Below are 13,676 nucleotides of genomic sequence, written 5' to 3' on the forward strand. Positions count from 1 at the left end.
TCAGGGACAGTTTGGGAGTATCTGCAATGGAGAACACCATCTGTATCCAGAGAAAGAATTGTGGAGTTTGAACAAAGACCAAGGACTATTACCTTTAATTTAGAAAAAAAAAAAAACATATCTTATTGTCTGATCTTGCTATCTCTTATACTTTATGTTTCTTCCTTAAGGATATGATTTCTCTCTCATCACATTCAGTTTGGATCAATGGAAACAATGTAAAGACTGGCAAATTGCCTTCTGTGAGGGAAGTAAGATGGGGGGGGACTTATAAAACTAAAAATAAATAAAATCTTTTTTTAAATGATTGTATATGCATTTACCCTTCCATAAAACAAAAACTGACATATCTCAGAATTCTTATTCTCTAGAGATAATAGAAACTACATGACTTCATGTTCTTGAGCTAGATAGATCCTAAGCTCCTGTACCAAACACCATCCAAAAACAGTTTTTGAAATTATCTCTTGTCAAACACACACACAGCTACTCTGTATGGCAAAGAATTGATTTTTTTATGACAAGGCAAAAATTTTGGTAATAGTTAGAACTGTTTGCTGGAAGTAAAGGGCAGTGGTGATTTCTTTATTCACAGTGAAAACAAATCATAGAAACAAAATCAAATTCTTTGTTTTCATTGTCTCTGAATATTCCTCAATAGAAAGGGATGTGGGTCAGTCCAATTCCTTTCATTCTACAAAAAAAAAAAAATGATAACTGACTTAAGGCTCACTTATAATGGAATATAAAACCCTGGTAACAACCCCCAAATATCTGATTGTCTGTCTTGTCTCTGGGTGGAGCAATTCAGCAATAGTGCTGAACTTTGAAAATGATGCAAAGCTTCCACTTGGTGACACCCTGGGGAAGTGGGCAAAGCTGAATCATAGAACCCTGCCCAAATTCCCACAACAAACTCATTTTTCCAGCTATTTGCCAACCAGAGTTGCTAATAGCTCTACAATATTCAGGTAAAAAAAATACCTTTATCAGGCAGCAACTTAGGTATAATATGATTTGTCTGGGCTACTCTGCTACATTCGCTTTTATAAGGCAATTTTTTTTCTAAGTGTGCTAAATGTATAACTGAAAAGGAAATAAGTCTGTAGCTTAGGAGGTGGAGTGAACTGGAGAGATTCTGAAAAGAATCTTTTATGTAGTATCTCCTAATTCATTAAAGTCCTGAATACTCCTTCCTCAGGAAAAGTTCTATCCCTCGGTCACTTATACTTGAGTAAGAATTTGACAATTTTACTCTATCCATGATGTTTTTCATTTTATGTTTCCTGAATTAGGTCAGAGAGATTTTGTTACTTCTTAAAAGGACATGGAGCACAAATAAGAATGGAATTTTGTAAGGGGGTGATGGAAAGAAAGAGTATGTAGATTTTATCAGTTTTTTCTATGCCAACTTTTTATTATATTAACAAATTGGGGATGGATTTTGAAAATGTTGGCAATTGCTATAACCAAAACAATGGAACAAGAAATGGACTATTTATCTGGTTTATTTCAATGATTATTGAGAACCTGCTCTGGCCGGGTCTGCATGGCAAAATTGATGTTCATTCCATTAATGATCTATAGTTTGGTGCCTATGGAAATGCCATGGCAGCAATGTAGACCTAAGGTTACAAAAGATGAAATGGCAAAATGAAGGAATAGGATATGGGTTTCCACTATAGCATCATAGACTTCATGTGTTCACATGGTATTTTGATTTAGAATTGAAAATGATGCAAAGTTATGGTGTGGGTGAGTTAACTTTGCCAATAAAAAGAAAATGTTTGCATTTCTTGACCTTTTAGGGGAGAAATTTGTCATCTTGCTATTTTATTAGTTTTCTTTTATTTAATTTTCTAGGATTTAAGAAATAAAACAGTAATTCAAAGGCATGTGGTCACAACAGAGACAAAAATCATTTCTTTGGAGCTTCCAGAAGTACTTTAATTTATGAAACAACTGTCACTTGACATACATTTATCTTCCTGAAGATTTAGAGTTTTCAAGATTTATTTTTCACAAATTCTTCTGGCTAACTAATAATACAGGAAAAGGTGGGAATAAAGAATAATTATTTTTCTATTATATTCCAGTAATTTGATAAAGACCTTAAACTAGAACTTTTTTGCAAATTTCCAAAAAGTCATTAGTCATAAGAATTTGATGAATGAGGCCATTTTTGCAGTAAGTCTTATGACAGGTACAAATTCTTGGTTTTGTCTGCCACTGGGTCTCTGTAAATGTTCCAATGCTGCATGTGCCTGTTATTCAAAGCCAGCAATTATAAGGTTGAAAAGCCCTGCATGTTGCTTTAAGGTTAGACTTAGAGGAAATGAATTTTAATATTGCAACAAGAAAGATATAGATGAGACACAAGGGAAAACACTCTCCCACTGGTAGGAAGCCTCCTAAAACTAACTATTCTCCACCCTAATAAGCCTAACAGCCTTTATGAGGAGGTGGAATAGATACCTACCTAAAGGTGTGAGAATTTAGGGTCAAATAGGAAGTCCTCCACTCCACCCCCTACACTGTTCCATTCTTAATCCATATCCTTTGAAGAAGTAGCAGAATCTCTCTGACCTTCTTCATTCAGGTGATATAAAATAAAAAACTCGATGGACAGAGAAAAACTAATTCCTATAGAAGGCTAAGTGACTGAGGATAGATCTTTTCCTGAGGAAGGAGTATTAGGATGGAAGAGAAAGATGAGTTAGGAGATACTACATAAAAGAAAAAGATGTAGAAAGAAGAGACTTTGTAATAGGAAGACAAACTTTACCAATCTCAAATCTTTGTCTTAGAGAGGACCCTGTTCTCATTTCTGCTTTGTCATGTTTCATGTCCCATAGGTGAGTTTGTGCTAGCTTCAATGTACTTTGTTATATTTTTTTGTTTATCTTGCCTTATATAAATAGTAGGCTTATTGAAAAAGGAACACATTTTCTATTTATTTCCAATTCCCCATAGTTTTCATTTTAAGTGTTTCAGAAATGCTTTATTAAATATTTATTCAGGTGCTTTGTTAACAGTCAACTGAAGTGGATAATATGATCACAATTATGTTGAAGTCCTGGTAGCTTTTAAGAAGGGTTCCCAGAAGTTGTGTCCAGTTGAAATACTGGCTTAGAGGAAAGTCCTCTTGACTGCCCCTCCTCCTAAGGTCCCTTAATTATATATAATTCTAATGATTCAACCACCTCACCTCTCTTTCTCCATTGTTTTGACTGGTGACCAAATGCATTCTGAGACTTTAATAGAGATATTTTGGGATATGACTCAAATTCTACTCATTTGTTAGTACAGTAGCAGCAGCAACTATCTATTAGTAGTAATTTGCTTGCCTATGTCTATAGAACTCATCACTGGACAATTTTTTACATTGTAGTTTGCAGGCAATATCTATATTCATATGTGTGTGTGTGTGTGTGTGTGTGTGTGTGTGTGTGTATTTGTGTGTGCATTTGTGTCTCCTTTAAGTATTTTACAATTTAGGGGTTTTTTTTTTGTTTGGGCTTGTGTTTTAAGTACTTTGGAAAGCATGATCTTTGACATTGTATATGCTCAGTTTGACTTTATCAGGAAAGGAATGTATTTCATTCCCATAAAATTAGCTTATATTTTGTGTTTAGTACTTTTGCTCACATGCTTGTATTGAGACACCCTCATTTAATAGGAATGACTTTTTGCTGTGTCATATGAGACCAAAACTCTGTAAATAAAACAAAAATTACATAGTTGGTGGTTCTCATAGACTATGTTGACCACATTGAATGGAAAGGTTTTGTATACATTATTATGTTGATATTAAAACTGTAGTGTATGTTTTACTAAGACCAGTTCCATTAAGTAATTTAATAGTATATTTGTCCATAACCAGGCTCCAATTACTTCATCTCTCTCTAGTAATGACCCCATTCCATCTTCCATTTTTAGATCTAAAAAGGCTTATTGGTCTAATGGTTTTTGCATTTCATTCCTGCATAATTTTCAATGAAAAAGCAGCAGCTCGTGAATAGTACCAGCGTTTTAAACCAGAAATGAAACAGATACTGGGAATCTGTTATTTTGCCTGCATGACTTCCTTTTTTCCCTTCCTTTCCTTCCTTCCTTGCTTCCCTCCCTCCTCCCATATTCCTTCCAATCACCCTTTTATGCTTCCTTCCTTCTTTCCTCTTTTTCTAAAGTTTTACTTAGATGTGTCTATTAGCCACGAGGTTCAAGGTTAATTCATCTGTGACAACTTTTAACTTTTACTTTTTTTAGAAAAGAAGAGACTTGTTTGGGACCAATAAATTCTATCAGGTAAGAGTGACTGGTAGTGGTATTTTCTGACAGAATTTTTTTTCCTCCTTTTTTGGAGGCAAATTTCTAAAGGCTAGAGCAAATAATGTTTAGTAACAAATTTTGATTTTGTTGCTCTTGTAGTGATTTTTATGTACAGTGTGAACTAACATGAAATGACTCTGTTTTATGTAATAAGGCCATTTATTTTTGTAAACTTACCACTAACTGTAGAGTAGTGCCAAGATGTGCGTGTGTGGGGATGTGTGGGGATGTGGGTGTATGTGTGTGCATAAAATTCCTACAGCACTTACTCATTTTTTAACAAGAAAATGACAAATACTGGGATAAACACCTAATGAAAACCTGAAGATGAAGGAATTTTGTGGATGTAATAATCTTCAGTTATTCAGTTACCTTTATATTTTTGTATCAATAAAAATCCTGGTTCCTAACTGCATCAAATTTAGCATAGTTTAGAAATTATAAGAATATTTGTAGAAACTGTGTGCATCCTGAAAACTGGTAAATAAGTGTAGAAAAAATTACTACTGATTTAGTTAATTCCTTATTATTTTAGAAGTCTGATATCACTTTAGTGAGAAAACAATTTTTAATTTAGTTTACATCATAGCTCTTTCATCTGAGTTTAGAGGTTTATTAGATAAAGTCTGAGAAAACAAAAAAAAAATCAGGTCTTGCCCATTATAGGCTTTTTTAAAAGTAAAAACACCTATTATTTTACTGCTTAGTCTGTAGACTATTGAAATGACTCAGGTATTTGTAGTTATTGCATCAGAAGGCAAATATTCAAAACATTGGCTAGACAGTGTTGCCTCTTTTAGAGGTATGAAATGATTTGGCAAAGTGGGACATTCTTTTTTGTACCATTTAGACTCTTTCATACAAGTGATGTCTCAAAATATGTTCTTAGGCCAGCACTATAATTATAGATGTCTGTGATAAATAACCAAGAAAGGAAGATATAAAGAGGTTTAGGCAGGGAGGAAAATTGCACCCTTTCCAAGTATATTTGAAATGAATATAGAGTCAGGCAGGAAATAGGGAAAGCAGTTCCAAGTCAAAAGCCTGTAGAAGAAAAATTCCTGTATAATTAATGGACAGGTTGTTGGAAGTGTAGAGAAGATGGTACTAGAGCATAGTCAAAGGCTACTTAGTGTGATTTATGGTCATGATAAGTTTGTCTCTAAGTGGAAACCATCTGGTGAAGATTTCTTGGGAACCTCTGGAATTGTAATTCCATCCAGGACAACAAGGAAAGTCTTTTACTTAGCTTTTCCTGGAAGCTGGTCAGCAGCTCATAAGCAATGAAATTAGATTTCTCAACCTTAGGCCAGAAGAGAAAGTAGAAAGTGTTTTCTAGCTGAAGTTTGGTATGAAATGATTTAGCAAAGTAGAACCATCAATAAGGAAAATCTTGCTCTGATGCTATTGTCGTGATTTTCATGGACTCTTGGAGCCTATAATGGCAGCACCCTGCATAGGGTAGGTACACAGAGGACCTGAGCGCTGTTTTCCCACTTTGACAAGTTCTTTAACTTCATATAACCCTAGTTTCCTCATGTGTAAAATGAGCAGGTTGACCTAAAAAGTCCCTTCCAGATCTAGATTCAATGATCTTATAATTCTAGGTCTTACCTATTTTTAAAATTTCAGCTGTTAGGATGATAACTAATGGGGGATTAGTTGTTGCAAGTCCGATCTAGTCAGGGACAAAGAGGTTCATAACCAGAATGTTGGCTACCATGTGAAGAGTTTTTTAAAAAACTTTTTCATTATTTTGCCCTGGCAACTCATGAATCTTTCAGCATATCAAAACAAGTTCTGTAGATAAGAGTTCTGAAACACAGCCCTGTTTAACCTGGAAATTTTGAAAGCCTATGTAAAAGCTTTTTTCAAAATCTAGCAAGTTTTGAAAGATTGCTTCTACTCCAGGGGGATGTCAAGACTATAAACAGTGAAGAGGAGCTAGTCTAGGATTCCTGAAGATACAAAATTGGATTTCTGGTAACTACATCTTGGATCTGACGTTGCTAAGGTACCAATTCCAGATTCAAAATGCTTTGCAGATCCTGAAATCATAAACATCTTTTTTCCTAAGACTACCCTGTTGTGAGACAAAATTTTGTTGTTTGCTTAAGATATTTTAGAGTAAAGGTACTTGAGGAATAAACCATCTTTTTGAACCTTTAACACTATTTGGTATTGACTGTTCTCAGGAAAAAAATAGTAATGCTTCATTCTTACAGCAGCTGAACTGCTCTATTTCTGTGCACCTGAGATAGCAATCTAGTCTAGATTGCTCCATGGACTGCAAATGGATGGATGACAGTGTCAAGTGTATGTATTTGCAAGTAGAAATTGACCCTCCATGTAAATATTTTAAGTACCTTAGGATTGCTTTGACTGAGAAGATGAAGATGAATTTCAACTTAATACATTTTAACTGTGATTTTTAAAAGCAAGCTATAATATTTCTAAATGTTTTATCACTCAAAAAAGAATTTAATGAAAGAATAAAAATCTGTTCATCACCTACTATGCATAACAGATTTTTATTCTTTCATTAAATTCTTTTGAACATTTGAGGGCCATGGACCAACTTCATCGCTCCCCATTTTGAGCTACTCATAACTATTGTTTTTATGAACTCATATCTTCTGAATTACAGCAAGTTTGAGCTACAACAGACTAGAGATAATCTAGTTCAGTCTCCCCTCATTTTATAAGTAAACAAATTGAGACTCAAAGAACTGGATTTATTTTTCAGGATCATACATTATGTTAGTGGCTGAGCTGGGATTTCAGTATTCAGTGGTACTCCTCCCCTCAATCCCTTCATCTTAGTGTACTGTTGTTGACTGTCAGATTCTATGCTGTTATCTTATGACAGAACCAGAACACTTTTCTATTCATACTGTAAACTGTAAACCAGTGCTATGTCAAAACCAAAAAGAAACAGAAGCCATTAAACTGTATATAAGAATCCTGTAGACCACATATTGACTTAGAAAACTACATATTCACACTATCTATGTTTTATAGTATTTTAATTTATTTTGTTAAACATTTCTCAATTATCTTTTAATCTGATTCAGACCCCATTCAAGGGGGTTATAGGCAGCATGTGACAGGACACATCTGCTTTCTTTCTCATACATTACAACATTTTAAAAGTCTCATTATTTGTCAACTTTGTACTTTTTAAAGTTGTAACCGCATAAAGATAGCAGTATTCATTCAGTCCCTTCCTCATGTGAGGTACATAAGCTTTTTGTTGAATTAACTTGAGTTTCTCATGTTTTAGCAAAGGTTATTAGCCTCTTAGAGGGTAATGTTGACATTCCAGAGACTTCAGATTGTTGTATTTGTTCTTGCATTGCTTTCTGTTTGTAACTGACATGTCATTTTTTGCTGAATTTGAAACTGCCTAATATTGATTTGCTTTAGATTGGGGAATTTAACCTGGGGTCCGTGGTCAGAGGAAAAAAAAAATTCCATCTTTACTTACACTAAGCTCTCATCATCAATAGGTTTCTTTATCCTGCCAAAGTGGGGTTGATGGCCCACATAAAAGAAAGTTAACAACCCTTTCTTGGGAATGTCATCAGGTCTACCCAAGAATGAGCATCACTCTGTATGCGCTGCACTCAATATTGTTCCTTTTTGATTTTCTCTTTCTCATTGGCATAAAGCAGCTTTTCAGAAGAAGGTGTACTTTTGTTGTTTCTTATTGTGCATGTCCATCTTTCTCCCCTATGTGAATTTATATTCTTACTGAGTAGCTGAAACAAAAAACTATCTTATTAAAGGCTAGAAATATTGACATACTATGTATCTACTAGATCAATATTTAAACAGTATTTGCATGCTGAACATTTTGGTGTAGGAGCTTCTTAAATGAAGTATTGTGACATGTGTTTCATTTGTGATTGATACTTAGGAGTGAGTCAGTAAAAATTATTAATTAGAATTACTGTAAAATACAGATTAACAGTTATATATTTAAATTGGAGTCTTCTATGATGTGAACCTGCTATTTAAAATTTTTCTATGAATCAATCAACTGTTAAAAATGAAATAACTTTTTTTAATACAGATTCTATCTTTGGTAGTCTGGATTTACTTTAACTACTCTCTAGCATCTGGGGGGGCTATTAACATTACTCTATTTCATATCATTGAATCTCATGTTTTGTGGCTCCCTAAAACATTGATATTATCCAAAGACTTTTTAATCTAGGAGGCACCTGTCTTTTGACCTGGGGATTTTGCAAGGATTTCCTTTGCTCTGTTTCATTCCCTGCCAGTCTAAATGTTTGAGATGTCCTATGTAACCAAAGAACTTAATTTTATAGCATAGCTCTGGAGAAAAATTAATAGTTAAAATCCTGAAGGAGAAAAATAAAAATACTTTACCTATTCACACAGTTGACTCTCCTTTGAAGTTATAAATGACATATTTTCTCATTTGCTCCTTAGATGGATCCTGTGCAAAAGGCAGTCATAAACCACACATTTGGAGTTTCCATTCCCCCAAAGAAGAAACAAGTCATTTCTTGTAATGTCTGTCAGCTTCGTTTTAATTCTGACGTGAGTATCACCTTTTCATTGCTCTATGTAGGTAGGTAGTTTGTGGAATGAGGAGTCTGATGAGTCTCAATATGGAAATCAAATCCGTGTCCTTTCACACCCTCTGCAGCCTTGCACCTCTCTGGCTAGTGAGACATTTTGCCACTTGTGTTTGCTGTGCCAGATTTCCAAGGTTATTATCATCAGCCCTGGAAACATGAGAACCAGATTAAGTGATCAGTAGGAGCTATTAGGGACATTTTCCAGTGATCCACAATGTGCAACATTTTATCCTTGATTCCACCTAAGGTTCCTTTACAAAAATAAATACCTGAACTGAGAAAATAGGAAAAGTGGTTTGTGAATGCCCTAAATAAAGAGGAATATGAAAATTTAAAGATCTCTTAAAAAATTCATTCATCATCATATATATATATATATGTATATGTATATAATATAATATATATATATGTATATATATATATATATATATCACACCCTACATTTTCTTTATTTCTTCAAAATTTAAAGAGTCTTGATTTCCTGGTAACAGTAGTACAAATTACAGCCCCTTCAGGCCTTAGTAGATGGTCTTCATGAGTCCCTGTAACCCTAACATTCATCACCTGGCAGCCTACATTTCCTCCTCCAAATGTGGACATATGGCCTACCATATTCAAAGTCTTTCCAGGCTGGTTGGAACCAAAGACAAGAACCCAAGGTCACCTCTAAGCCATGCAAAGGCATTGGCACAAGGTTAAAGTACATGCTTTACATTTTATATGTAGGCATTTATCAAAATATTTTGATGTGTACATTGTAGACTCAGAACATTTGTGTGGGGATTTGTGAGAGTTCTTGACCATCAACCAAAGACTGAAAAGAAACATTACACGTAGTCATGTTAAAAAAGAAAAACTCATCATCACCATTCATTCACTTCATTCAGTCATTCAACAAGCATTTATTTCCAAAAGTAGAGCAAACTTAGCACCTCATTCGTAAAATAATGATAGCTGACATGTATAAGAACTTTAAAGTTTACAGAGGACTTTATACTTTCTGTTGATATGCCTGACAACTCTGTGATGTAGATGTTATTTTTATCCCCATTTTACAGATGAGGAAAGTGAGGCTCAGAGATTTTTAAGCACCCTGGGTGCTTAGGATCACCTAGCTTAAAAGTGGCTGAAATCTTTTTGACTTCAGGTCCAGAATTCTTTCCCCACTCTGCTCTGCTCTACCTCTCTGGATTCATTCAATAAAACATTTATTAAGGTGCTTACAACAAACATTTATTAAAGGTACTGTGCTAAGGGCTGGGACAAGACAAAGTTATGATTAAACCCCACTTCCTGCCCTTGGGGAACTTCTAGTCTAGTAGAGAGATAAGATCCAAATATAGATGGCAGTAATGTGCAATGATACATGAGATAAGACTCAAATACAGAGGCAGTCAAGTACAATATTACATGAAAAGTATGTTTTAGAGATGTAAAATTAAGTTGTTTCAGTGACCTCAAAAAATTTTTTTTGTTTGTACTTTGCCAATGATTAGCATAGTCATGTCATAGGTCCTAGTTCTAACTTCTAGTGGGACATGAAGAAGTGTACAAAAATCATCTCAAAAATAATTCAGCATCAACCCTTATAGAATAAATGCTATGTTACATGTTTTAAAATGCTCATCATAAGAAACAGTGTGTGGCAGAAAGGGATTAATCCAACCTTGAGAATTGAGAAACCCATGTACTAGTCTTCATTTTATCATTTGCAAGACAGGGGACCTTAGGGAAGCAATTTAAACTTTTTGGATCTCATTTTCCTCATGAAGGCAATTAAGGAGTGGACCGAATGATTTCTAAAGTCCTTCTCAGTTGTGGATGTTCATTTATTTTCTTAATATCTATAAGCATCTATTATTCTTATTGAAGAGCACGGTAGTATGGTGGTGGATAGAGTGAAAGTCTGAAATCAAGAAGACTCATCTTTATGAGTCCAATTCTGGTTTCAGACACTTACTAGATGAGTGACCCTGGACAAATAACTTATCCCTGTTTGCCTCAGTTTCCTCATCTGTAATATGAGTTGGAGAAGGAAATGGCAAACCACTATAGGATTTTTGTCAAGAAAACCCCAAATGGGGTCACAAAAAGTCAGATGTGACCAAACAATAACAACAAATCTCTTCTTATATTTCATGGGTGGAAACTAAAAGTCAAAGAAATTGCTGAGGAATCTTGCATGACTTCTTTAAGAAAGTCAGGAAGTGGATTTAATGCTGTTTGTTCCCTAATTCTATTGAAGGTGCCACCATTTAGCTCCTAGATCTCTTACCTTATGTACCAAATAAATCCCTAAATTTTACCTTTTTACTTCTAGAAAATCTCTTAACCTCTGACCCATTATCTCTACTGGTCCTGCTTTCCTCCTCTAAGATGGCTGCAGCACCCTCATAATTACGCTTTCACCTCTATAGTCCATCTCTCTTTTAATTACCAGAGTGGTTTTCTTTAAGCAAAGATACAACCTTGTCACTCCCACAACTCAGTAAACTTTAGAGCAGGGGTGAAGAATATCTGGCCCCTGGGCTATGTGGGTTTGGTATTGCCAAGGCAATTGCAGGTAGGATTCAAAATTGAATAAATCTAAGAGTCTTTTAGGAGTGAATTAATTATTTGACCAAACATAGCCCACCAATGATGTTATAAATATCCAAATGGCCCATGGCAGAAAAAGATTCCACATCCTTGCTCTAGAGGGTCCCTATTGACACTAGGATAAAATATAAACTCTATTTAGCTTTTAAAGCTTTTCAAACCCCAGCTCATCTTTCTAGGTCCATGGTAGGTTACTATTCCTTCTAGACCCTGTGATCCAACCAAATTGACCTTTTTCTCTTTTGTTCACCTATAGCCCTAAATCATTGTGCCTTTGTTTTGGCTTCCTTTCATTCCGGAAAGGAACTCCTTCCTCACTTTCACCTCACAGAACCTTGCTCTCTTCTTTCAAGGTACCCCTTAAGCAAAACCTTCTCCATGAAGCCTTTCTTAATTACCCTAACCAAAAGTGCCCTCCTTCCCAAACTACCTAGTATTTAATGACTACATATAATCATCCAATAAGCATGTATCAAATAGGTACAGTGCTAAGCACAGAAGATTCAAAGGCAACATGCAAACCAATATAAATGCAAAGCAAGTTACATTTAGGATAACCAGTAAATAATCAATAGACACAAGATACTAGAATTAGTGGTTGGGAAAGCTTCCTTTAGAAGGTGGAATTTTAGTTGTGACTTAAAGGAAGCCAGGGGAGGTCAGTAGTTCAGAGCAGGGTAGGGAAAGCATTCCAGGCATAGGTACAGTCAAAGAGAATGTCCAGAGCTGAGAGATGGACTGTCTTGTTTGTGGATTAGCCGGGAGGCCAATGTCACTGAATTGAAGAGTAGTGTCAGAGAGTAAGGTATAAGAATGGTGAAAAGATAGGAGGGGGCTAGGCTAGGAAGGGTTTTGTAGTTGATTTTGGGAGCAATAAGGAGTCATTAATATTTATTGAGAAAGGAAATGATGCAGTCAGCTGCAGGAAAATCACTTTAGTGACTGAATGGAGGATGGATGGAAGTGGAGAGACTTGAGGCAAGCAATTCCACCGGCAGGTTATTGTAAAATTCAAAGTGTGAGGTGAGGAGGTCTGCACAAGAATATTGGTGGTGTTAGAGGAGAAAAGAGGGCTTATTGGAAGAATTGCAAAGAAGAAATAGACCAATCATGGCAACAGATTAGATCTGGGAGGTGAGAGATAATGAGGAGTAAAGGATGACTCCTAGATTGACAGTCTAACAAGCAAGGAAGATAGTATTAGATTCTATAGTAAAAGGGAAGGTAGGAGGGGGAGAAGGCTTAGGGAGAAAGATAATGAGGTCTATTTTGAACATAATGAGTCTTAAGATGCCTGCTGGGGATCCAGTTCTAGATATCCAAAAGGCAGTTGGAGATGTGAGTTTGCAGGTCAGCAGAGAGTTAGAGACAGGAAAGGTAGATTTGATTGTCTTCAGCATAGAGAAGATAATTAAATCTATGGGAGTTGATGAGCTCACCAAGTAAGAAAATTTAGAGAGAAAAGAAGAGAGCCCAGGATAGAACTCTGAGGGATACCTGTGATTAGAGAACAAAATTTGGAGAAGGAAATAAGGAAAGGAGGCTGAGAAAGATTACAAAGAGAACAGAGAGTGGTTTCTAGAAAGTCTAGAGGGATGAGAATTTCAAGGAGAGTTTTCTCAATGGTATCAAAGGCTGAAGAAAGGATTAAAAAAAATTGGACTCATCAACTTAATAGATCTTTTGGTAACTTTGGAGAGAGTAGTTTTCAGATTTCAAAGGCTTAAGAAGACAATGAAAGACAATATATTCACATATACATATATGTGCACATATATGCACTTATTTATGTATCTATATGTAGTATATGCATATATATTATGTGTATTCATGCACACACATTTCTTCTTCTCCTATATTAAGCATACAGACTCCTTTTATTTTGTCTTTGTATTACCAATGACTAGCAAAATACATGACATGTAATAGGTGATTAATAAACACTTCCTGATGGATTCATTTTTTGTTTTCAATCTTTTCATATGGATTTGCAACAGTGAGTTCTTGGAATAGATTCATCTTAGATTTGAGCTTAATTCAGTGCCAGAAATTATGTGTCTTTACTATTGGGGTGAGGGTCAATAGACTCAAAAGAAATGTGGGTATGTATGTTCATGACTCAGTTAAATTTCCAAA

General features: G+C 35.2%; 1 protein-coding gene across 6 annotated transcripts in view; it reads left to right on the forward strand.

Annotated features, from left to right (window-relative positions):
* ZNF385B (zinc finger protein 385B) overlaps positions 1-13,676 on the forward strand; it is a 483,339-nt gene that overhangs the window by 403,563 nt on the left and 66,100 nt on the right. For 3 of the 6 annotated variants that reach the window (XM_074215577.1, XM_074215580.1, XM_074215581.1), the window contains 2 exons: positions 4,270-4,308; positions 8,791-8,901. In XM_074215577.1, the coding sequence (XP_074071678.1) occupies positions 4,270-4,308; positions 8,791-8,901 (150 nt within the window). The remainder of the gene's footprint in view (positions 1-4,269; positions 4,309-8,790; positions 8,902-13,676) is intronic. The other 3 variants (XM_074215578.1, XM_074215579.1, XM_074215582.1) reach the window with 1 other exon arrangement.

Source organism: Macrotis lagotis, chromosome 1 (genome assembly GCF_037893015.1).
Source record: "Macrotis lagotis isolate mMagLag1 chromosome 1, bilby.v1.9.chrom.fasta, whole genome shotgun sequence".
NCBI lineage: Eukaryota > Metazoa > Chordata > Mammalia > Peramelemorphia > Peramelidae > Macrotis > Macrotis lagotis.